Raw genomic sequence first — 24,281 nt, 5'->3', positions numbered from 1 at the left:
AGCTGACTTTATGAAGAAGTTTATGGGCTGCAGCCCCCGGGGATACATGGGCTTTGCCATTATTAACAACCTTTGATCTCCACTTGACATCAAGAAAGCTAAAGTCTCCCAGAACAATACTGTTTTTCTCTCTAGCAACACGAAGGTCTCAGACTCTCCCCAAATTTGAATCTGGAGGTTTCTGATAGGATTCAAAGAAACTTTTTGATTTCCCCGTGTCAGCGGAGTGTTTGGAGGGTCATAGCGCTGCTAATAAAGGACCTTGAGGTCTCAGGGGGAGGAGGAGGAGGTTGTAGAGGAATGCCAAGCACCTTTTCCCATGTATATGTTCTTGCACACACATGCATGGGTTTGTAATTTGAAACTCTCTTTACTTCTGGACAGGCTTTGCAAACTGCTTAGACCACATTCTCTGAGGTGTTTAAAGAGGGTGGAGTATGCAGTATTTATTTAGGTACTCTACAAACCTTAATAAGAATCGAGTGCTTGTAGCAATCGCAGAGAGCAAACAGAAAGCCAGCTGGCAGAAACTGAACAGTGCCACTGCATTTTTATTGCTTCTAACCCCCCAAAAACAGATTATTACTAAAAAAATGTCTTTTTTAATTTCATTTATCTCTGATCCTACATTAATTTGTCTGCTGTGTGCAGCAGTATTATTAGCTGTACTCTATTTTTCAACTGGCTATAAAAATTCAGCTTTTAAATTTCCTCCTGGTCCAACTCCTCTTCCGATCATTGGTAACCTGCACTTGGTGGATCTTAGAAGGCAAGATAAATCACTAATGAAGGTAGGACAAAACCCCCCAAACCCAGACCCTCATTGATTTTAAAGCTGCCTGGGATATATCAGTGAGAACTTTTTGTCTTTTTTTAATTCAAACTGAATTGTAAAGGTGTGAAAATTGCTTTATAATATTTTTCTGGGCTTCTTCTAGCCAATGTCTGTGTTGATGCAATGTAATTTATGAGTGATCAACCATTAAAAAAAGACCTCTGGGTAATATGGGAATTCTTCATGTAATTGTGATGATGTACATGAAGTATATAGTGCTTGTGGGATTTGAAATATTAATTTGACAGCACGGACACCCAGAAATCTTTTAAAGCATTGGGACATAACTAATAAGAAATGAAATTGCTTCCCTCCCCTCTGCCCTGGAGAACTGGCAAGGGGAATTCCATCATGCAGCGACCCCAAAACTGCTTTGGAGAGGGCCAAATCCAGACGCCCCACTGCAAAATCCACTCCCCTCTTGATGAATTGGATACGCATTAAAATCTAGACGGCAGTACAAGGGAGGGATGGAAAAGTTGCGCTAAGGAACCAGAATGAATAGCCCGCAAGCTCTTCTATTAACCTGTAATTAAGACAACTTACCCCTTTTATGGTGGTAAACTGTTCTTCGGTGCAAGACGAGGCTGGCACAGCCCGGGGTGTTTCTGTCAGGCTGCTGAGTGCTCCCTCCGCGCCTTAGCAGACAGCACCCTTGGGGATCGACCTGCGCCGGGGTCAGGGAGAGAGTGAGCAAACAGACAGCGGCGGTTCACGACGAGGTGTCGATACGGCTCCCGTAACACCGGAGCTCAGCAAACACTGGCGGGTCCCTGGGAGCAGCGGAGCGGTGGGTAGCGCTGCCATGGGGTGAGGCTCCCAGCACCTGGCGCTGTTATGGGCAATGTCAGGGCTGGGGTCAGTTTACCCAGCGGGGCTGGGCAGATGTTGCTGCAGCCTCTGAACGGCGGTTTGCAATTACCTCCGCATGCTTTCATCACCCGCTAGGCTATATTTGGTGTTGCCTATGTTTGCCTTTCCTTTGGGATTGCTCCAGAGGGGTTATCCCTCCATCTCACCCCGCAGAGAGCAAAAAACCGGTGATCGCGTTGAGCGGCAGGCACTAGCTGGGCACCCCGATGGGGGAGTTTGCAGGGCACAGGGCCATGCCCCCCCGCCGTCTGCAAAAGCTGTCGGCGGACCCGTCGCGGCTGAGGCTGCACGCGTACATTGTGTGTTTGCTTAGGCAGCAGGTTTGGACTGTGGCTTCCCATCGCCTTGCTCCAGCCCAGCCCACGCTCGCCCCGAGTGCTGTTTTCAAGCTGCCAAGGAGCAAGATGCAGCCTCAGCAGCGGGGCGGAGGTAGGCAGGGGTATTCAGCCTCCCACGGCCCCCGGTGCAGCACCGAGGAGATACACGGGGAAAGGGCAGGGGCTGGGGACGGGCATGACAGTCTCACCCTTGTAAAACAGGCACGGAGCAGCAGGCACACGCACGATGGTCCTCACGGAGCGTGGATTCCCCCGACAGCCTGCCTCGCTCTGCCGCACACCCCTTTCCTTGGCAAAGAGGAGCAGGGATCTGCGCAGAGCACAGCGGCCCCGGGGGCACACGTAGGACATGCCAGCGAGACCGTGTGCTCCTGGGGGGATTTTCAGCCCCCGAGGCACTGCGTTGCCTCTGTAAACCGCCCAGCACGGCACAGCTTTGGCAGGGAGCTGCGAAGAATTTGTCCTGGGACGAGTGGCAGTGAAAAACCCTCTCTGTGTCATGGCGAAGATACGTCCAGAGCCTTCTCAGTGTAAAAATGAACATCACTTTGTGTGCAAGCATGGGGACAGCCAGTGGTTCGGGCAACCTCCTGCTCCTGCCGTGGGTTTCCCTACTGTGCCCGGCTGAGCCCCAGGTACCAAAGCCAGGTCCGAGCAGAGGGGCATGGGTTTGCAATCTCTGTTCATCCAGGGAACGCTAAACACCTGGCGTGGGGCAAACGGCTCCTCTGGTCTAGCAGCAGGGATGCGGGAGTGCTTGGTACGAGAGGAGCATCGTTCCAAAGCTTTCCTGTGTGACAGCATCGTTATTTGCACTGAAATGTTTTCTCTGTTTTCGTCTTTCTCCGGTTTGCCAACTTGTGTTGCCATTTGAGGTCCAGTCTTTAACTCTAGGTGGGTTTGTTTTTTCATTTACTTTCTCCTTAACAGCAAAAACGTATTAATAGTGCACTGATGGGGGTGGTGGTTCTTTCACGGCAAGAAACCTAAAAACCTAGCCAGGCATCCGTACACAATGCCTCATGTTTGACCGTGATGAGCTCCTGCTCACCGACGCTGTTCTGCAGGTAGCGGCTCTGCAGCCGTTTCCAGCAGAGCACCAGGATATAACATGTCCTTTAAGAAAGCGATGGGTGCTTGCCCCATGCATGCTCCCTCCCTTCCTGACCATCACAGCTCGCCTCTTTTTCAGCTTGCGGAAAAATACGGCCCCATCTTCACCCTCCACTTTGGGTTCCAGAAAGTTGTGGTCCTGACCGGGTACGAAGTTGTGCGGGAGGCGCTTGTGAACTACACAGAGGAGTTTGTAGACAGACCATCCATCCCAATATTTGACCAAATTCAGAACGGAAACGGTACTAGAGCAATGAGCGGGGGCGGGCGGGAGGGATGACACCGTCGCTTAGTGCCAGCCTAACTGTGCATCCCCGGAGCCCGGCTTTTAAACATCCCCCTTGGACCCTTCTGAAGCCAAGCCGACAGAAAATATTTGGCTTTCCTTGCTTGCATGCAATGCCTCCTGGCTTTTCATCATTTTTTGCTAATGCACTTGCAGCCGATGCATATCCTAAACGTTCGAGGGTGAGGAGTGGGATTTTTAAAGGCACTGTGGTAATTCTGGGGTTCATTTCTGTAAGAGGTCAATGAGAGCAGCTCGCTGCCACCACCACATTTACAAATCTTCCCCATGGTTTCATGAGACTTTGGACTAATTGACTTGGCTGTTCGGAGGAACAGGATTTTTTTACCTCATTTTTCCATCCTCTTCTTCAGCTGAGTCTTTAGCTTTGAGCATCCAAAAGGCAGCTTTATATGCCGGTCACAGGCTGAAGTTGGGATTACAATTAGAAATTAAATTACCCAGCCATAATATCAATAGATGAATTTATCGCTACATAAGGAAAAGGAATCGATGGAGAGAAAAGCATTTGTCAGAGCTAATTTACATGTAAAATATCCCTGTGGGAGACTGTCAGTATTGCACTATAAGTCCTTTCACACTTACCTTCTTAGCCCAAGTCTGAGCCACTTAGAGGTGACCCAAAGCTGTAAATTCATAGGGGCTGTTAAGTAACAATGGTCACAGATTTTCCCATGAAACATCTTTTCTTCAGAAAATGCCAATTTGTGAACTCTGAAGCTGTTTACAGAAAAGGAATGATCCAGATGAAATTGCATGAATTAAAGAAAAATTAAAAATGAAGTTTAGAAATTTGCTTTGACATTTTTAGAGCAATAAGTTTTGCTTTCCAAATTAAAACTACACTGCTTTAAAATAGTGTTTACTCTAGAAAAGGCAAACGCATTCAAAAACCTTGCAGCCAAGATGACGATGTGAAGTGCTGGAATCCAGCTTTTCGATTAACACCATCTGAGTTAGTCTCTGGATTAGTAACACAATTTTTTCTTTCACTTTCACGGGGTGAAATACCCATCCCTGCTTGGTGGTGTTAGCGATCATCAAGGCATGAGCTCAGTAACCTCCACAAAATGATAGTATTTTTGCCACTGCTGAAAATGCGGTGTGGCTGGGACTCTCAATAAAACAGTTCAGCACTGGCCAGGGTTGAGGAGACCGAATTATCCCATCCCACACAGATAAATAGCTTTATGACTGGAATAGGACGAAGGGAGATGCTTCAAAAATACAAGGTTGTTGCTTGAGGCCTTAGACTTGCAACCAAACAGGGTCAGAAAAGTTGCGTGATTGACTTAGACCAACACCTCTCCCCAGCTCTACAGCCAATCCATACCGGTCTGCGCTCAGGAGAGGGCTGGGGCAAACTGGGTTGGGTGGGAGCTTGTTTTTTCCCAAACTACATGCTCAGTGAGACCGGGAGGATGGAGCTGAGAGGATACAGGGGTGGGGCACACAGAAATGGGAGACCCTTAGTCCCCAAATCTGTAGGAAACTGGGCAGTAGAAACACTTGTGGAGATCCCTCCTCTTCCAGTCCCCTATTTTGTTTTGTGCGGTGGGGCTCCTCCATGCCTGAGCCCAGCGGTGACGTCTCGTGGCCTCCCCAGGTTTGTTCTTCTCTATCGGGGAGCTGTGGAGAACAACTCGGAGATTCACCGTATCCAGTATGCGCAACCTCGGCATGGGGAAAAAAATGATAGAAGGGAGAATTTTTGAGGAGCTTCACTTCCTTATCGAGATGATCAAATCCTTCAAAGGTGAGCTAGGACCATCACAGTGCTGTACAGCCTCATATACATCAGTGCTGCTGCAACATCTCACTAACATTTCCATCCTCCCCCCATTGCAGGGGAACCTTTTAGCCTGACATCCTTCAACTGTGCTCCAATCAACATCACCTTCATCATGCTGTTTGGGGACAGGTTTGACTATAAAGACCCAACATTTCTCACTCTCTTAAGACTCATTGATGAAGTTATGATTCTTCTGGGATCTCCATATTTGAACGTAAGTAACCTTTCCCACAGATTAACTTTTTTTTTACACTGGCAAGTTACATTTGTGAGCCACACAAACCATCAGATTTAGTTCAGCAGTTTTCAAATGTACAGAGCCAGCCATTACACCTAAAATGTGACAGTTCTCCACGTACCACCTTGGTCACCACAAGCGTGCAGTCAGATTCCCCTTTGCTACTCTCCTTTTGACCCGTCCTGCACATCTGTGTGGAGCTAAAATGAGAACTGAACCATGGTTATTTTAGCTCCACAGATTTTTTTTTTTTTTTTTGGCTACTTCAATATAACTGCACCACCCAGGCTTTCTTTTCCTTTGCTGCATACTCTAAAAAGGCAGATTCAGTGCTGATGTCCAGTTGAGTGAGATTTCACAGACTGCATTAAAAATGCTTCCTTGGAGAGCACCAGTAACACTGCTAATCTTCAAACTATCATACCCAGTCCTTTGTAACTGATCCTGGAAAATACTAACCAGCCACACACCGCTCTAAACTGACTGGTGGCCTGGCACGCTGGAGCCCCAGCTCTGTTGAGAGGCTGACCGGGCTGTTACTGGTAGAGGATTTGTTTCCACAGAACAGCGTAAATGCTTAAAATTAGGTAGTACTAAATACAGGCCCAAAGATTGCAAAGCCCTCCCTCACGAAAATCTGCCCAGGAAGTCCCTGGGATGCTCAGATATTACTACTACAATACAAAACTCACCTGATATGTCATGCCTTAGGAAGAAGCTATTTCAGCACGTTGATCCTGCTGCAGACTTAATGCTTCTCTTTTTTAATTCCTCATCAGTATTTCAATTTCTACCCATTCCTTGGATTTCTTTTCAAAACCCACAAGATTATGCTTGGGAAAATAGAAGATGTGCGCGTCATTTTAAGGCAATACATGAAGGCAAGCAGGGAGGATATCAATGAGAACAGCGTGAGGAGCTACATTGATGCACTGATATTCAAGCAACAAGAGGTATTTGACTGCTTAGTTCTGTTGGCTGTTTGCAGCGTCTCCTTTGGATTTTCTGCCTAAAACAGTTGCTGAGTCTTGATTTCAGTCAGGTCATGTAAACCTATTGAAATCCATGCTGTTATTCTAGTGGTACTGAATCAGACGCCAGTCTCTTACAGTTGGTGCCATTTACTGCAGGGATTTTTCTATCAAAATTAAGATATGAAAGCCACTGTCTCAGTCCACTCCTGAAACAGCAGTACTAATAATGTGATATCAACTCCTCGTTCCTAGTAGTAAATTCACATGAAATGGCCTGAAAGGTAATTTTGAACACTGTTGGGGATTCAAACCTGCCCTTTGGCAGGAGGAGTCCCTTGGAGCTATGATTAGCTGAATCTCCTTCTGTGCAGGGGGGAGACCAGACTCTTTCCAAAACTGTGAGGCTGGGTCTGTGAACAGCATCTGGCCCTGGGCTTCAGACTGCTTCTAGGTGGAGATGGATGCTGAACCAAATTTCCACTCCAAACCTTCCATCTTTGGAGCTCCCATCTTTGGCACATGCTGTGCATTCAAGATCAGGTCTATTTTATCACCCAGTTGGCAAACACAAGATCATAGATAACTGTGTTGTAGGCTATGCAGTATTTCCCAAGCTTGCTGAATACTAGGACTGATGGTTTTAAGACCTTTCTTACCACTTGTGTTTTTCAAGGAGAAAAACAAGAAAGACAGCCTCTTCCATGATGACAACTTAATGGCATCCATACTTGACCTGGTCATGGCGGGAACAGAGACCATAGCCACAACGCTCCAGTGGTCCATCCTGCTGATGATGAAATACCCAGAGATTCAAAGTGAGCTCCTTTCGCCTACGCTCCATCCGTGGCATGGCTGATATGGGGAGGGGAGAGGCCTGGCCTCAGATCCACAGAAGCTCTTTTGCCTTGAGAACTTAATCCTATCTCTCTATTATTATGAACTCCTGATGTAATTAGATGCTGGTCAAAGTCACAACCAAATAGTCCCTGTGCTTCTGTGGGAGAGAGGATGAGTGGAGATCAAAGTGTGATGCTGGGGAAACAACCCATCCACGTGCCTGAACTAGAAATAGAGTGGGGAAACCCAGGCTGGCATTTTAAGACTCCTCTCCCTCCAGACACTGGAAAAATATGTTTTTCCCAAAACCGAATTGGGAACTGGCTTCCTTCCTGGAATCCAACTCTGTTTGTTCCTTCCAGAAAAGGTGCAGGAGGAGATTGGGAGAACCGTCAAAGCTGGAAGCTGGGCTACATATGAGGATCGGAAGAACATGCCATTTACAAACGCGGTGCTACACGAAGTGCAGAGGTTTATCACCCTCCTGCCCCACGTTCCCCGCTGTACTGCTGTTGACACCCACTTCAGGGGCTACTTCCTTCCCAAGGTAGGTAACTGCTCCAGTCCAGGTACACACCACCCTCCTCATTTTTGCCAGTGCCACTAGAGACCAGGTTCTTTAGAGGGAATTATAGGACAGGAGTCCAAAGTAGGTGTCCAAAATCATCCCCAGAAGAATTTCTATGTTAAGTCCAGAGAGACTGGTATTGCAGGACTCAATTCAGTCCCTCTCATGCTCAGGACTTCGTCACTACATGAGTAACCTTGGTTTATCTCCTTGAAGCCATCTGCACAATGAAGTATCTGCCAGGGAATTTACAGGATCTGACCCTCTGCTTGAGGTTTTCACAGCACCACATGGGAGTTGGCTTCAATCCTTGGCACCGCTGGGAAAATCTCACTGACTTCTCTCTCCACTGGCTGATGGGATAAAACCCTCAGGGTCTCTACCTACCCCAGGTGGAGCAAATCTCCTGGGACAGCGAAGTCTATGTCACAAAATGAACCAAAACAGAGCACTTTTGCTATCTTTTGTGCCTTCATGTACTTTTCTTCCAGGGTATAATTGTAATCCCGTCACTCACCTCAGTGCTGCTGGATAAGACGCAATGGGAGACACCACATCAGTTCAACCCCAACCACTTCCTTGATGCTGAAGGGAATTTTGTAAAGAGAGAGGCTTTCCTGCCCTTCTCCACAGGTAACTTAAGGGCTGATCTGCACAGAGCTGAGGCTATGGCAGGACCATTTTATTACAATATTCACTAATGGCATCTCTGTGGCTAAGTACTGCCTTTAACTTGGTCAATAAGCAACCAGGCAACTGAATGGAGTCAATTATTCTGCATCCAAGCAAATGGCTGCTCTCCAAGCACACCTCTCTCACCACTGAAGGGGTTGGTTCCCAAAGGTTCAGCAGGAGAGAAGACAAAGGGATATATTGTGTCCAAAAGAAGGTGGAAAAATGCCTCAAAGCTGTCAGGAGCAGGAGGATAACCAGACGGGACTGGTGGGGCTGCCAGCATAGCTACGCACGGGGTTTTGTGAGCTCTCCTGGAAGTGAGGGTAACAATCCAGGGACCCTCAAGTACTGTCTTGAGCCAAGTCCCGCATGTCAATGGGTCTGGACAAGGCCTCATCCATTGCCCACCAGAGCCAAGAAAGAGTCTCAATAAGCCTTGCCCCTTGGCAGGGTATTACAGCCAGCAGAGACCCAATATGGGACAGAGTACACCAAACCGTATTACTCTCACTGTGAAATCTTAAATCCAAGGCCCTTGATTGTTCCCAAAAGTCACCTTGGACTGTAATTCTTCTGGTGGCACTTTTGAGAGCTGCCAAAGATTCTCAACAAGACCTTTTCTTTTAGAGGAAGAAGCACAGCTCCATGGTTGGGGGAGGTGATAGGGCACTTGGCATCCTGACGCTATTTCTGTCTGTCATTTTGGTCAAGTCACAAACTTTTTCTTTTATTTTTTTAATCTCAATTTCACCTGCAAAATACCATTAACATTCTCTCCCTGGAGGCTCATAAACCCAACCCCCCCTGAGACTTAAACTGAGCTAATGGTAGGAACAGTTGTTATGTATCAGAAACTCTCCACTGAGCCATCCTAAAAGAAGAAATATCACTTACGCATTGCCTTCCCGACAGCCATAAATGCTTCCAAAGGTTGCTCATTTCCAGAAACGCCTGCCCCCGGCCCATGCCCTCCATGGCTGCATTACAAGAGGGCACAGCTGGATGGAGTAGTCTTGCTGGGAGTTTAACAAATCCCAACACTGCAGGAGCCTGTAAGTATTATAAAGGGAGATTTCCTGCAGAATCCTACAAATCCTCCCGTGCAAACTTACACTTTCCAGCTGTTCCTCTGAAAGGATGGCTTGAAGGGATTCCAGAACGTGCTCCAACCACAGACCCTCAGCAGTGACTTCAGACATTAAGAAGCCAGTCCTTGCTGTCCACCAAGTGCGTCACCCGTACAGGGACCATCATGCAAGGGCTGGGAATCTAGCACAAAGAGGGGGGAGGAAAGAAGAAACACAGTCTTTTCTAAAAGTGGCAAGTTAGGGTAAATTCCACAGGAAAAGTGAGTTTCAAACCATTCCACTTTGGGGGGAGGTGGCATTTTTCTACGAGGCTGCTTTTCAGAGAGAAAGGGTTAAAGCTGCTGAGAGAGTTGGAAGAGCTAAGGAGAAAAGAGGGTACATCATAAATGCATATTAACCCTGTGACATGGCTGTGACTTGCTGCTGTGGGTAGCCGTGTGACAAAAGAGACCAGGCAGGCACACCATGCCAGCGTGACTGGGGCAGCTACCTTTAGCAACATGGGCTCATCTGCTCTGAAACACTCTGATGCATTTCAAGGTTTCACTCCTGCTTCCATTACAACATCTCAGATGCTAACATGTCCATGGCAAATATTCTAGTTTGATCTTTCCATCAAATAAACACACTGCTTTCATCTGCAGGGCGAAGGAACTGCATTGGAGAAAGCCTCGCGAAGATGGAGCTGTTTGTCTTCTTTGTAGGGTTGCTGCAGACATTTACTTTTCAACCCCAGCCAGGAGTTTCAGAGGCTGACTTGGACCTTACCGTCCCCCAAACGACTTTCACATTAAGGCCTCAGCCTCAGGCAACCTGTGCTGTCCCGCATGAATAACCACAGCCTTGCTGAAGAGCAACCCAACAAGTGGGGAAGCTGCTTAGTCCCAACTTAGCTGTGCTAGAACTCGCCACCCCCCATGCTGCCACATCACCCTCTTTCACATCCCCTTCCTGCTGCTTCCATCCACTCCCACTCCACTGCTCTCCAACACTACGTCTGCCCCATAGTTTGCTGACCCCCCTCTTTGCTCCTGTGCTGTGAGGAGATGTGTATGATCAATTAGAAACTATGGTGATGGTTGACAAACACACACTTCTTCTCAAGACAGACTGTGCATGGAGCCGATGGAGGGGCCGAGGAGGTGGTCTGGTGAAGGGGATGCAGCCCATGAGTAGTAGGTGTGACACCCAGGCTCACATGGCAAAGCAGTGAGGTTCATAATGTCACAGAAATCTGCCCAAAATCCTGAGGAAAGAAGCACTGCTGTTTGCTGGAAGCCACAGAAATATACTGTGTCACACACCTGAACCATCCATAGGTACCTCCTGAACTTTTCTAAGCTCTCTAGCTTCTAGCAAAATCCTACCAGCCTAGGCAGCCAAGTCAAACACTGAGCATGAAGAACCTGATTGATTCATGTGATATGAAGACGAAGTTATTTCTGCCTTGGAACAGTCTCCTGAAAGATGCCCCAGAGTCTGCAAACCTGTTTAGATAAGCAAGTGCTGCTACCACCAAGTTCAACACTGCTTTGCAGTCTGAATGAAACAAGATCTATATTTCTAAGTTTGCACTCTACATCGTAAGGCCATGTGGGATTTGTACCAGCAACCAATCATAAAAGGCTAATGACACAGAAAATAAACTAGACCCATTTCTGGGGGTATGGATCTCTGTCTTTCCTGACCTTGTTAGATAGGAGCAAATGCTGTTCCTCTCTTCAGACCTCCTGGGTAATGTTAGGAGCCAACATCAGCAGTCAATCTGGTATTTGGGATGGTCTGGCCATTGGAACCAGCCATGCAATTTCCTTGCAAATGGTATCTAATTTCACAGTGCTTGTATTGCACGCACACACACAAGGAGACTTGGGATCAGGGATTAGACAAGACCTGGGTTCGGTTGTTTTCCATTTTCTGTAGCTTTGTCTGGCTGTTGTCCCTGTCTGTAGCACTCTTATCTGCCATCGTATTCTGCAATCTTATTCCAGTTGATGTATAGCTCAGGCAATATTTTTATCCACTTATCTGTCTGTGAATTGACACTTCTCCATATGCATTATCTTATGATATGCTTTATCATATTGTTTGTTTGCTCCTTCATGGGAACCCAATAAAGTTTTAATCCCATGTCTTCATTATATGTCATATGCCTGCCACCCAACTGCATTACACAGAAATGCAAATGCCATGAAAGGTTGATCCTGAGCCCAGAGTGACAACAAATATTGTAAGTTTTACTTGTATCTCACAGGTTCTGCATACCCTGAACCTGCTTAACAAACAGCTCAACAGGAGATCCTCCATATCTGCAGCGTGGTGTCTCCAGGGCAAAGAGCTTTCCCTTTGTGCTCAGCTATGGGCTACTGCTCAGTCCTGGGCATAGCCTTGGGTTTTCACTTTTTTTTGTCTTTGGCTCTTGCTTGCAGAGGCTGAATGAAAGGTTCCCACCACAGCTTCACTGGTGCTGATACTGTCCCTCTGCTTAGTGCCGCGGACCCTGAGCCTCTCACGTCTTGTTCTCCTGAAGCATCACCTGCTGGCAATGTCACTCTTGAAGAGTGGTGGCAGCAGGATGGAGTCTTCTTCAGGGAAGGCATGGAGAGACAGGTAAAGGAACTGAGAGCAAACCACATATCAACTCAGTGAAGGAAGTCTTGGCCTTGCTAAAATAAAAAAACAAAGACTTTTGCCTTTGGCTTCAGAGAGGCCAGGACTGTTCCTGCTCTGGCCCCCTCCAAAAGTAATATGAACTCAAAAGACAGATACGGCAACAATCTAGTGCTCCAGGGGACAAAACTGGGCTGGGTTCAAATCTGCATGAATTCACTGGCGGAACCTCAGACCTGACCCCTTGCCATGGGCTCTTGGGGTCTTGGCTTCGAAGCTGAGAGATGGATCCCTTCTTACATGGCATCGCAGTCCTCAGAGCCTGCTCTTTTTGGACATCACCTCCTGCACTGGCACTCCCCGGCAGGCAGCGCAGAGCCTGCGGCAGTGCTGGCTGTGTACAGCAATCCAGCAGACTGTGCAATACCGGCGCCTCAACAAGAGCCATGAGCTACCAGGTGCAAACATCCACAGGGAACAGGTTTCTTTGATTCCTTTGGAAAGTGCATCCGACTTGTGCCTGTGCTAGCAGATGGATGGAAGGGATCACTCCCCGGCACACTGAATTACACAGCTGAATATATCTCCACAAAAGAGAATGCCTGCCTCCCATTTATTTGTTCAGCCAAACGATGGCAGAACATTGATTATGACTCAGCTACAGAAAACATTGGCTCTCAGGGGTGGAAATACCATTTCCACGCTCCTCAGTGACCCTGAGGGTCTTCCCTGTAGCTGCAAAACACGTTTGTGCCTTGCAACACACTGACCTGAATTGAAGGCAAACATCTCGGGGCAGGACAGGTGGCTTGATTTGTAAAGTGAGATCTGAACAGACCCAGCTCACGGGGTGTCTGTGGGTCCTTCCACACGCAGCTGGCTGGGCAGCACGTCCCAGAGCCCAGCCTGCCATCCCCAGCGCTGCGTGGTGCTGGGACCAGGGGCTCCTGCTCTCAGAGGGGCAATGATCAGGTGCGAGGATTGCAGCAACTGTAAAGATTTGTAAAACGAGGGCTGCCTGGTATCTGCAGCCCCTCTGCGCGCTGGCTAGAGCAGTAACCGTTGCGCAGAATGTCATTTCTATTTTCTTTTTGCCACGAGGTGGCACCACGATCCCTGGGAGTCCCAGAGAGCCCAGCCCTGCGGTCCTTCCCGGGGTGAAACGCCCTGCCAGCCGCACATCAGGGAGCGCAGAGCTGAGCCTTGAGGCTTTCTGCACCCCCGGCCCACCTGCACTCACCTGGGAGCAAAGGCATCACGCTCTGTTTATTTACCATGAACCTGGAAGAATGGTACCTGGTGGTATGTAGGGAACGGGAGGAATCTTCTCCCCATCCTACAGCAGACGAGGATCCCTCCTGGGGGTTAACCAGCTCAAACGCTTTGTGGGACAACAGCTTAACCCACCTCCCATTGCCGTCCCATCACCTCCTTCAGTCAGCATTTCAGACCAAGGAAGAAGCCAGCTGCTGTAAAAGAGTCCTGTTGCCTTCACTGGTGAGGGAATGTGACGAGGCTCCATCTCTAGTCAGAGGAGGAGAAGTGATGGGAATGTCAGGAAAAGATAGGGTCCTGACAAATCTCACAGAAACCTGGGAGAAATAAGGAAAGGGGAGATGGACAGGTTTGCTGTCACTTTGCCCAGATCTGCCCAGCTTCTGTGCTGCTTAAGGAAAGAACATTTTAGAAGCATCTTTGCAAGGTTTGCATGCTTACTTGTTCACACGCGGTGCTCTGAAAAGAAGCTGCGCTTATGTGTCTGAGCTACCCTTCAAAAATGCAGGGGAGAGTGTTTTGCCTTGTTTGGGGAGAGCTGTTAAGTCCCACACCAGTGCGGGCACAGCAGAGCCTGTACACAGAAAGGGCCAAAGACTCCCAAGGAATTGCGCTGAGGTCCCTCAGAGCAAGGGGAACATAAAGAGTCCAGGGTTTGGCATCTGGGATTCAAAACCAGAAGTCTGGGAAGTGCTGGAAGAGCATCCGTCAGACACAGGAAGAGGGAATCTGGGAATAATTTATCCCGCGTGCAGCAGGGAATGGGAAAAGAGCAGGGATCAGACGATGATCAACATTTGTACCTAATATTGCTCTCCAAGTGAAGAAATGATCCACTCTCGAGAAGTATCCTCTCCCAGAAGCTCAGGACTAGAATAAGTTTCTTATGTTGTGTATTTAATGTGTAAAGCAGTGGCTGTCCTGTCATTTCCAGTCATGTATCTGGCTGGGATTTTCCAGGTAACCTTACCCACCAGCCCTCCTCTGCTTCTTAGAAAAATATTTGTTCAACAGATATTTTAAGCATATAGCCAGTACTTGGAAGGCTTTGAGTAAGAAGACACTACTTGTATCTACTGCAAAGGGCTCTGGTTTCTCCTTTGTGCATCTGCTAGGCTCTGTACAAAGTAATTATGTGGATTTTTCTCAGTTCAGAGCCTTGGGTTTATTGCCCTAGCACAGCACAGGCACACTGTGGACGGGGTCTTATGGTGAATCCAGCCTCTGCAGTCATGTCCAGCTCAGATTCTTTGACCCCAGGTGGAGGCTTAAAAGTAAATTTCTGGATCAAGCCTGTGAAGAAGATGAAGAGCTCCATCGTGGCAAGACCTTCTCCAATGCACTTTCTCCGCCCTGCAATGCCAAAAGCGTGAGTGTTGGTGGAGTGACTGGGTAAGTGGTGGCTCAGCCCGACACCTCTTCCCTACGGCTTGGTAGCAATAGCACGAGGGACAGCATAGGCCTCAGAAATGCAAACCAGCATGGTGTGATATTAAGCAGCCATCACTGTTGGTCTCCTACAGGCATTTGAACGGGCTGTTTCACTCTGACCCTGCAAGGAATTGATCTGGGACACCCTAGAAACTGGCCTTCCCAAGGCAGAGGGAAGGTTGAACTCCTGCTTGAAGGTGTTGAGTCTTCTGTAGGTCCCAGTGGTGTCCTTCAACACCGGGGCCCAGTGTGCCTCCCACCCCTGAGGGCCGTTTGCAAGTCGTCAAAACCCAGGGTGGGTATTTCTAAACCATCCCCACCACCATGCCTGTGCTGTTCCCCACAGAGGCTCGGACGCTGCCACTTGACTAACATCTTCTGAGGGGCACTGGGAACTCGGTGCCCCGTGCAGGACCAAACGTTTTCATTACCTATGGAGAAGGGCAGGAACGCTTTCTTCATTACGAAGTTCCCATCCGCATCAAGGAAATGGCTGGGGTTGAACTCATCTGGTGTCTCCCATTGCGTTTTATCCAGCAGCACGGAGGTGAGCAGAGGAATCACTGTTGTTCCCTACAGCACAACGATGCTCTGCTTTAGCATGTGTTGATGTAGCAAAATTCTGGCTTTGCCCATTCAGCCACGTAACTGTTCCTCCCTTTGGGCTCTGTCTGCAAGCAACCTTCTACCTCTGAAGAACTAATTTCTGGGCTTGTACATGACCATATGACCCTTAGCTAGTGTGGAAACCCTTTTCACTGGCATTACTGACTAATATGTGATTAAACAACAATGGTTGTTGGCTGTTCCTGAGTTATGAAGGAGGAGAAAGACGTGGGCCAGGCTTCCTTCCTGCCAAGCTGCGCTCTGCTTGCTGCCAGCAAGGCAATGAGACAATGCCATGGTATTCCAGAGGCGGAACTCCTCTACAGGACATGAATGGCAATGGGGAGTGAAGAGTGTAAGGAACAGACTCCAGATTACGAAGGAACAGACTCCAGATTATTGCATGCATAACCCTGAATTCACACTGCCATCAAGCGCAGAGAAGATGGAGGATTGGGGAACTGGCTTTTCCCCACCAAAAGCCCTGTGCTTTAAGCTCCCCCACTCCTTGTGACATTTTGCCCTGTGGGTCGCTGGTGTGCTGTACCCCCCTCTTCATCTGGAGAGTAGCAAGTACCTTGGGGATGAAGTAGCCTTTAAAGTGGGTGTCAACAGATGTGCACCGTGGAATATGTGGCAGGAGACTGACAAATCTCTGCACCTCATGGATCACCGCGTTGGTAAACGGCATGTTTTTCCGGTTCTCAAAGGTAGGCAAGGAGTCAGGGCCAAGAACTTGCTGAATCTCTGCGTGCACCTTTTCTGCAGGGCAAAGGAAAGGCATGAAGTGAGTTTCCCTCAGTGGCAAGGCACCTCCAAATCCCAGCTCGTGCTGACTGCTGGTTGGACTACCACAGGGCAGGAGGTTCCTTTGGTCTTGAATGGCAGCATACAACGCTTGGACAGAGGTGAACAGGTTCCAGATGCTCAGATTTTGGATGCATGAGAGGCTACAAAGCTTTTACAGGTAAGCAGCACTTACAAAGCCACTGCAGAGTACTTCAGTACCCTACGTAAGAAAAGCAAAACCATAAAGGTGCCTTACTTTGAATCTCGGGGTACCTCATCAGTAGCAGGATGGCCCATTGCAGTGTCGTGGATGTGGTCTCGGTGCCAGCCATGAGCAGGTCGAGCGCAGAGGCCAATACGTTTGCATCATGAAAAAAAGTATTGCTTTTATTTTGCTCCTTCAGGGAAATAAAAAGAAAAAAAACCACTGCTGTTAGCACGGAATGAGAGAACTTGGACGAGTAACCTGGTCTTCAGAGACGTTACAGTGTGATGCATGTGAATTACAAGTGCCAAGGTGCACCACATTGACATACCATTACAGAATGCTTCACTTTTTAGCAGAAATATTTTCACACCTGAGATTTTGCTACCAAAAAAAATGAACTAACTGGACAAATTCAGTGATTTTTCCAACATCCCAAGACATTTATTGGCTCTGGACCGTGGTTGTCTGACAGACTCAGGACTTCCATCCCCTGCCTGTGGATCCTGAGAAGGCAAAAAATTGGTGAGAGGTGCAGCACTGTGCCTTCCCAAGTCAGGGAGCTGGAATTTGTCCAGGTGTGTGCCAGGCCCTCCTAGGAGCCACAGGAAAGCCATGCAGACCCAGGACACCACTGGCACATCAACTCTGCTGTCCCTGCTTCGTGCTGCTGATGGGAAACACCTTGCCCGTTCCTGTGAGCAGCAGCTGAGGCACATGCAGAAGGCATCAAGCCCAAGTACCCGTCCTGCCCACCACCCGTCTCAAGTTCGCAGATGCAAACGCTTGGAGAAAAAGGGCAAACACAGACTGATCCTTCCTTGCTGTACTCCCACACCATCATTCCTGTTGGTCAATCCACTACACGGGAGCTGGTGACGCGTTTGTGCAAACACCACAGGAACTTCTGCACCTCTGCAGCTGGGAATCTGGTGCCTCTTCCCATGCCCGGAGGGAGGGATGCGTCTGCCCGGAGCGTGCTGGAAAAATGACGTTACCTCTCTCTCGCTCTCCAGGAAGGAAGGGGCCGTAGCTAACACCCGAGGACAAGTTCTACACATCATGCAAGACGGTCTAGTTAATTATTTCTTGCTTTTCCTGCGGTATGCGGTATTTAACGTATTACAGTAGGAGGATGTTTACCCCAAATTTAAATATTTTCATATAGACTGTAGTAGAGCATGTTCATTAGACAAGCAGCACAGAGTATCTCTGCATAAGATAACCACACCAGGAATCGTCGCATTGTTAAAATACCTCTTGTTTGAATATCAGTGCATCAATGTAGCTCATCAGGTTGTTTTCCTTAAAACTTTCTTTGTTTTCCTTGATGCGTTTCCTTAAGATCTCACGCACCTCTTCTACTTTTTTCAGTATCATCTTGTGAGGTTTGAGGAGAAATCCAAGGAATGGGTAGAAATTAAATAACTAAAAAGGAAAAAAAGGAAAAAAAATTACAGAAAAAAAATTCACAAAAATAAAATTCACCCATTACCTTCTAAAACTCATGTATCATAATGGAGAAACCATTATGGGAGGAACCAAATGACATGTGATTGGAGTCTCTCTTTTTTGCTAGCTAAAAAATTTTAGTGTATAAAAATGCCTCCTCTTATTAAAAATTCTCTACAGAAATGAATGGAGCCTATCAGACTTGTCTAGACAGAGCCTATAAACACGAATTAAAAAAAATACAATTAAGGGAAAGTGATAGTAAACTCATGAAACAATGAAATTACATTTTAAAAGAGGTAATAAAGCAAAAAGATAAAGCATTACACTTTAGCAAAGAAAACTCCAAATGTTTAGCAAGCCAAAGTACTTATGTTTTAAAGTTGTTAGATCATCATTTTTAACTTTCACATGAATTATAAATCAATTACGCTCAGTTCTCAGCATCGTTAAATTTCACAGCACAATAAACAGTTGCATTTTATGTGCAGGGGGGTTACTTACACCATTTCTCAATGTTATAAATAAACTGGCTGCAGAGCAAGATTCACAAATCTCTTGCTCCTGCTAACTGGTTATAATTTTTACTGTTTTCTGCAAAACCTAAACCTGCCGTAGAGATTAAAAGAAAAGGGATGTTGTACTATTGTGAATTGTAACTATCGTAAATAGTTCTCATTCAGGTAATAAATTCATCAGCATCTTTTTTTTTTTTTTTTTAAAGAGCTTTTTGGATTACTTTCAATATTACCTTAAGTACTAATACTGTATTCCTTGTGATGGAGGATTAAGTTTAACAAGAGCTCTTGGCTCAGGTGAGGGCCTCTTAGTCGAAATACTCTTTTTTTATGCAGCTCCGTTGAGTGGGTATCGACTTAATGCTGTGACAGGAGGTATGAGAGGTCTGTATATAATGTCTGCAGCTCTGTACTTTGTACCACTACTCCGTAATTTCACTAGTTTCTTAAACTGCAGCTGGAGACCAAACCCCAGTGGCCCCCAAATACAAGTGCAGTTGTCCCTAAGGCAAGATGTTACTTTTGGGATGTTCACACAGCATCCAGCAGAAAAATAACTGGAATGACGCTGGGTATTTTGCTTTGTACGTGCACAAATACAGTCATTATTTCAATAGTTTTATCACCGGTGTGTTTTTAAAGAAACAAACTCTGGCCATGCCTTCCGAGAGGCACCTGATTCCCTCCTGTCTCTTCCACCTGAACCTGCTTTGGACTTGAAATACGAGGGAGTAGGAGGTGCTGCCATTTTGTGTTTTTTTCTGGTTACTGCTGGAAAAATACTGACAAAACAAAAAACATGAAAAACTGAGTAAGCAGAATCTTTCTGAACTCTTTGCCAAAAGTGCTACGAACATTTTCGAGACACGCTCCAGGAACGTTTTCCTGCAGTTACTGTGAAACACCAAAGACAGAAGGTTGCCCAGATCCCAGGCCTAAATTAGGGTCTGTTTCCTCAGGGGAGACCACAATTTGCTATAAACCATAAAGTTCGCTAAATAAAGCGACTAAATATAATAAACAAAGGGCAGCATCTATAGGGCTTCCATGCATTTCCACTGATGCTCCTGGATGCTGCCTGCCCCAAGTCCCACCATGCTGGAAGCCTCAGTTATTGCACTTTCCAGCTGTGGAAGAACCAAGAACATCCCTTCTGCTGGCCAGGTGACATTATCATCTCAGCCCAGTGCCACCATGTGATGTTGGACCTCCTTCCCAGGAGGATTTCACAAAGGAGGAGAAACCCAAATCAAAAAATCTTGTCCCTGCCCATGGCAGTGGGGTTGGACTAGATGATCTTTAAAAGGTCCCTTCTATGGATCTTATGTTTCAGTATCCTAAAGACTCTCCAAAACCATCCAGCAATAGTAAATTGGCTTGACCTACCAACTCCAATGAGATCCTGAAGCACCTCAGCACAGAGGGGAACTTACATGCAAGAACGGAGAGCCAAGAAGGTGCATAACTTCATCTATGAGTCTTAACAGAGTAAGAAACGTTGGGTCTTCATAATCAAACCTTCTCCCAAAGAGAATAGCAAAGGTGATATTGGAGGGAGCCATATTCAAAAATCGTAATCGGAAAGGTCCACCTAGAAAGGAACAAAATCATAACTGTATTGGTAATTTCTGAAGCAACCCAGAAGTCTTTGTAGTGGTTTTGTAAAGTACCATGAAACACCTGATGCTATCTCCAGCTCACCTTTGAAGGATTTGATCAACTCGATGAGAAAGCGAAGCTCCTCAAGCATCCTTTGTTCTCCAAGATGCTTCCCCATGCCAAGATCCCGCATGGTGGCTATGGTGAACCGCCGTGTCATCCTCCAGAGCTCATGAGAAGAAAAGAACACACCTACAGAGGGATTGCATGTCCTGTTTGCTGAGGCAGTATGGGATTTTCTCGGAAATACAGATACTAAAAACACAGCCAGGGAGCACAAGTATTTTGCAACCTGGTGGAGCCTTCTTGGGAGAGGACTGAGGGGCTTGGGGGGGTGGGGAGGGCTGGCTCAGAAAAGCACCCCCCAGGTTGGCTCAGGAGGGCAGGAGGCAATATTTTAAGCAGTCGGGTGCTGTTCACACAAAAGCTCTGGGTTTGGCTTGCTCAGAGCTTTGTCTGTTTGCAGCCCCACACAGTAAAAAGCTCTATGCATTTGTCTCAGGCTGACTTGTTTTTCCTTAGAAAAACGACTCAGCTGTTTCAGAGAGCAAGGCTAGGAGCAGATGACACCGCTCCGTCCCTGTCACGAACAGGACAAACGATTTCACCAAACAACTTATGCTTTAGAGGATGAACTTTATACTGTGCGGGGGGACAAGGAGGGATGGCAGGGAGGCAACTTTGCTTACAGCTGGGGAATACCCCCCAGCTGGCTACCCCATCAAAAAAAACCGCTCAGCCAAGAGGGCATGGAGGTGTTTGGGTACAATTCAGATGTCCTCCCTTCTCAGCAAGTCTTCCAAGGTCTGAACATAGTCTACATCTTCATACGCTGGTTGGGGAAGTAGCATAGTGAACCCTTCTTCACACTGGGCCTCGCTCTTAAAAACAAGATGAAAAAACCCCCACATGCTGTATGCATTATATACATATTAGGTCATCAAATCTTCTCCTTTCAGCCCTGGATTATTCCCTTCGTTGTTTTTCAATGTCTAGTCTTGGGCAATGTATTACTTTTTAACATGCAATTCAGAAACCTGCCAAAAATCTGTTTACAGAAGTAATTGTTTGAGGTACAAACAGCCCGTGCTATTGCACTCTTGCCAGTTCTTGCAGTCTTTATCATGAGTCATGCGTGATCCACGCTTTGTCTGAACTCCCAGTAACTGCAGAAAAGAGATTGCATAAGGACTTCGCCTTCACATTGTGAAAAATAATTTCCTTCCCCCTGCACTGCAAAAAGAAATAATCTCTTGAAATGTGACCCAAGTGCCACTAAAAGCAAAAAACTGATAAGGCAAATAAAAAGATCCCCAGAAGTATTTTTCTTAAGAAAACCAACAACTGCCCCCAAGCCCCACAAAATGTAGCTCTCAATGATAAGGATGCAGCTCAAGACTCTTGAATACTGTTGCAATTGAAAGAACACATTTGAGAAACAGCATAGCAAGCACGTCGTTATCTTTTCAGCCTGCCCGTACCATTTCCATGTTGGATGTGATAGAATATGGGTATCGCCGGTCTGTCCAGAAACACGTCCGCCATGTGCAGAAGGGCGTCCTTCACTGCCTCGTAGCCAGTCAGCACCACCACCCTCTGAAACCCCAAATGGACGGTGAACACGGGGCCATATTTCTCTGAAACCTAGAGAGAAAAATCAGAGCGTGGAGGTCGTCAGTGGAAGTAGTACGTCCTGCTGCGGTGGCTGAAGAGTTGCCTTCCCCTCCTCCTCCCGTGGCCAGAAGGGATGGAGGGATGCCAGAGATAAAGCTCTGAGACGCTGAAGTGAAAGAGGAATCAAAGCAAATAAACACTGCTCTGTTTAACCCAACAGCTTCCATAAAACCACCGTTGTTCTGAGCTGGTTGGGCCCAGTGTGGCCCATTGTGTTGAAAGAGGCAGAAGGTAACAAGACACATTGGACACCAACAAGAGCATAAAAGCATCACTGAGATCTGCCAGACAGCTATCGAGCAACTGCTGACCGGGCAGGCTGTAACACTACAGTCCACAAGAGGAGGGAGCAGAGGTGTTCTTATTTAGCATAAAAAGTTAAATAAAAGCTTTGTTGCAATTAATGCAAAGAGGTATATAATATAATTCACCAAGGATGGACATACAAAGGCATAAGAAACTATTGCTCTTTCCACTTGCCTTAGAACATTACCACAATACCACACTCTACGTTCTATTTCTGCTACACCATAGTTTTCAAGCCACTGCACAGCAGGACTTTATAGTGAGATCTGAGATACCGGGTAGCAGGAGCTCTCTGGAGGCTCACAAACATGGTCCTGCCAGGCCTTACAAGGAATTAAGACTTGGCTGAGAGCAATGGAGTTGAAGCTGCATAAAGTTACCATGAGTTCAAGCCTGGTGTCCCATTAAAGGAGACCAGTTCTGGCAACGTAAACCAGAGGAGGGTCCAAAGCTGAGCAAGCCCTGCCACTGTACCAAAGCAAACAGGTAGCCCAGGCAGAGTCTAATCTGTGTTTCAGCAACATAGCCAGGCTTGTGTTATTTATGAAAAAAAAAAAAAAGTTCACACGACACTGATTTCGATCATTTCATAGGGAAATCCTTGAGGATTCTCCTTTTGGGGAGGATTTTCTACTCTAAGATGCTGTCACCTTGCTCCTGGATCCTCAGGTCACCTCCTTTCCAGCCTCTGCTTTGCTTATTCTTCCCAGCATGTCCATGCACCACCCCACAACCCCTTCGCCCCTACCATCCTCTGCAGAAGGATTTCTGGTCTTGCCAGAAACAGGAACCACAGTCCGAAGCACTTCCCACCTCCCAAGCTCTGGGTGTTGAGCCCGCTGTGAGCTGGTGGCTGTAAGGTGATGTTCCAAGGCATCTCGGAGGTCCCTCGCCTGGCACGGTGATGGGAACGAGACAGGAGGGCCAGCTCCTCCTCCCTACAGAGTGCTAAGCAGGACAGAGGGCTGCTGGCAACCTGATGTTAAAAGGTTTGGTGTAAGGTGCAGGATACTCACACCCCATGTCCTGACGTGGGGAATGCCCACTGAGCCACATTTTGGCTCTGGGAGACTAAATACTTTGAAATTTCCCCCTTTCTTCTGGAAGACAGATGCAAGGCAACTGTGATTCCTACAGAGGACCTTGTCTTGTATAAGCCCAAGCCGTTCACCGCTTCAAATGATTTCTCCCACATCTCTTCTTTGGGCTGTGCTACATTTATTCCCATTCTCATGAAAAAATGACAACGCGAGTAAGAAATACGAGCTATTTTGGCACCCACAATTAAACATTCGTCTTTCAGTTTGGCCACGCGGACGCTCAAACATTTTAAAGTATTTCACAACACAAGGAAGATGCCAAAATTTAGGTCCATCAGTCTGATCTGTTGCGGATACTCATAGTTTTCAATGTGTGAGTAGTTGTCATGTAAGCACTGCTCATATGTAACATCACTCTCTGCAGAGTGGGGGTTTAACAGTTTCCATGGGCATTCTGAACCCTTTAAAACATCACAGGCTTTTAAAAATGCATTTGGCACTGAAAATCATCTCAGAGCTGTCACCAGAGGAGAATTTTAGATAGGTACGTGCCGACATTCAACACCCAAGAAACGAAGAACGCTTGTTCTTACCTTCATGAGCGACTTGTCCTGTCTTCTGATGTCCAGCAAATGCAGGTTGCCAATGATCGGAAGAGGAAACGGACCGGGAGGCAAATTTAAAGCTGATTGCTTCAAAACTTTTAAAACATAGAGCGCAGCTGATAAAAGCAATGCACACACCCCACAGACGAAGAGGGGTGTGAAGGCAGCCATGTTTTGGTGGAGCTTGCCTTTCTGGAAAGCCACTGAGACACCTTTATTAGAATGCTCGCATTGTATTTATTCAGAGTGACATCATTTGTCAAGGTTTTTGCTGCACTTTGCACGACCTTCCCCTCCACCCCCGGCTCTCCACAAAAAAACAGAATGTATGTCTGCAAAAGGCAAAGTCCAAGCACACCTCGTGGAGGTGCAGGCTTGCAGGCTCCCCGCCGAGTGCAGCGGGGTGGGTTTGCTTCATTTCCGCAGCCTAGCTCAGATTCCTCTGCCTGCAGTAAATTCCCAGCACCTGCGAG

The 24,281-nt window shown here is 47.1% G+C and overlaps 2 protein-coding genes across 8 annotated transcripts; one reads left to right on the top strand and one right to left on the bottom strand.

Annotated features, from left to right (window-relative positions):
• Nucleotides 1-11,766, top strand: LOC129213063 (cytochrome P450 2W1-like). Of its 3 annotated transcripts, XM_054842426.1 has the most exons (10): nt 1-791; nt 2,922-2,940; nt 3,239-3,306; nt 5,073-5,222; nt 5,315-5,472; nt 6,276-6,449; nt 7,144-7,285; nt 7,670-7,854; nt 8,367-8,508; nt 10,283-10,481. In XM_054842426.1, exons 4-10 carry the CDS (start codon nt 5,132-5,134, stop codon nt 10,471-10,473), a joined length of 1,083 nt encoding a protein of 360 aa, XP_054698401.1. In that variant the 5' UTR covers nt 1-791; nt 2,922-2,940; nt 3,239-3,306; nt 5,073-5,131; the 3' UTR covers nt 10,474-10,481. The 3 variants fall into 3 exon arrangements, with proteins under 3 accessions (XP_054698401.1, XP_054698400.1, XP_054698402.1); XM_054842425.1 differs by lacking the exon at nt 2,922-2,940 and having other exon boundaries at nt 3,239-3,401; nt 10,283-11,766; XM_054842427.1 differs by lacking the exon at nt 2,922-2,940 and having other exon boundaries at nt 760-791.
• LOC129213064 (cytochrome P450 2W1) lies at nt 11,182-24,042 on the bottom strand. Of its 5 annotated transcripts, none has more exons than XR_008579346.1 (10): nt 23,797-24,041; nt 21,665-21,827; nt 20,226-20,375; nt 19,958-20,115; nt 17,812-17,982; nt 16,606-16,747; nt 16,138-16,322; nt 15,386-15,527; nt 14,327-14,876; nt 11,182-13,840 (listed from the first exon to the last, which is right to left on the bottom strand). XR_008579346.1 is itself a non-coding variant. In XM_054842430.1 (9 exons), exons 1-9 carry the CDS (start codon nt 23,977-23,979, stop codon nt 13,803-13,805), a joined length of 1,332 nt encoding a protein of 443 aa, XP_054698405.1. In that variant the 5' UTR covers nt 23,980-24,042; the 3' UTR covers nt 11,182-13,802. The 5 variants fall into 5 exon arrangements, 2 of the variants coding, with proteins under 2 accessions (XP_054698405.1, XP_054698403.1); XR_008579348.1 differs by lacking the exon at nt 23,797-24,041 and adding an exon at nt 22,977-23,208; XR_008579347.1 differs by lacking the exon at nt 23,797-24,041 and adding an exon at nt 22,912-23,055.
• Nucleotides 24,043-24,281: the final 239 nt, after the last annotated feature.

The sequence above is a fragment of the Grus americana genome, chromosome 15 (genome assembly GCF_028858705.1).
Source record: "Grus americana isolate bGruAme1 chromosome 15, bGruAme1.mat, whole genome shotgun sequence".
Taxonomy (NCBI): Eukaryota; Metazoa; Chordata; class Aves; order Gruiformes; family Gruidae; genus Grus; species Grus americana.
The sequence above is the reverse complement of the archived record's forward strand: the minus strand, read 5'-3'. Positions and strand labels throughout refer to the sequence as shown.

Coding starts and splice junctions, on each gene's coding strand:
- LOC129213063 (XM_054842425.1), top strand. CDS start 438: ATGCAGTATTTATTTAGGTACTCTACAAACCTTAATAAGAATCGAGTG. Junction 6,450..7,143: donor TGATATTCAAGCAACAAGAG/GTATTTGACTGC, acceptor GTGTTTTTCAAG/GAGAAAAACAAGAAAGACAG. Junction 7,855..8,366: donor GGGGCTACTTCCTTCCCAAG/GTAGGTAACTGC, acceptor CTTTTCTTCCAG/GGTATAATTGTAATCCCGTC.
- LOC129213064 (XM_054842428.1), bottom strand. CDS start 23,979: ATGGCTGCCTTCACACCCCTCTTCGTCTGTGGGGTGTGTGCATTGCTT. Junction 15,528..16,137: donor AAGGCTACTTCATCCCCAAG/GTACTTGCTACT, acceptor GTTGTGCTGTAG/GGAACAACAGTGATTCCTCT. Junction 14,877..15,385: donor GTTCCTGCCCTTCTCCATAG/GTAATGAAAACG, acceptor TTGGCATTGCAG/GGCGGAGAAAGTGCATTGGA.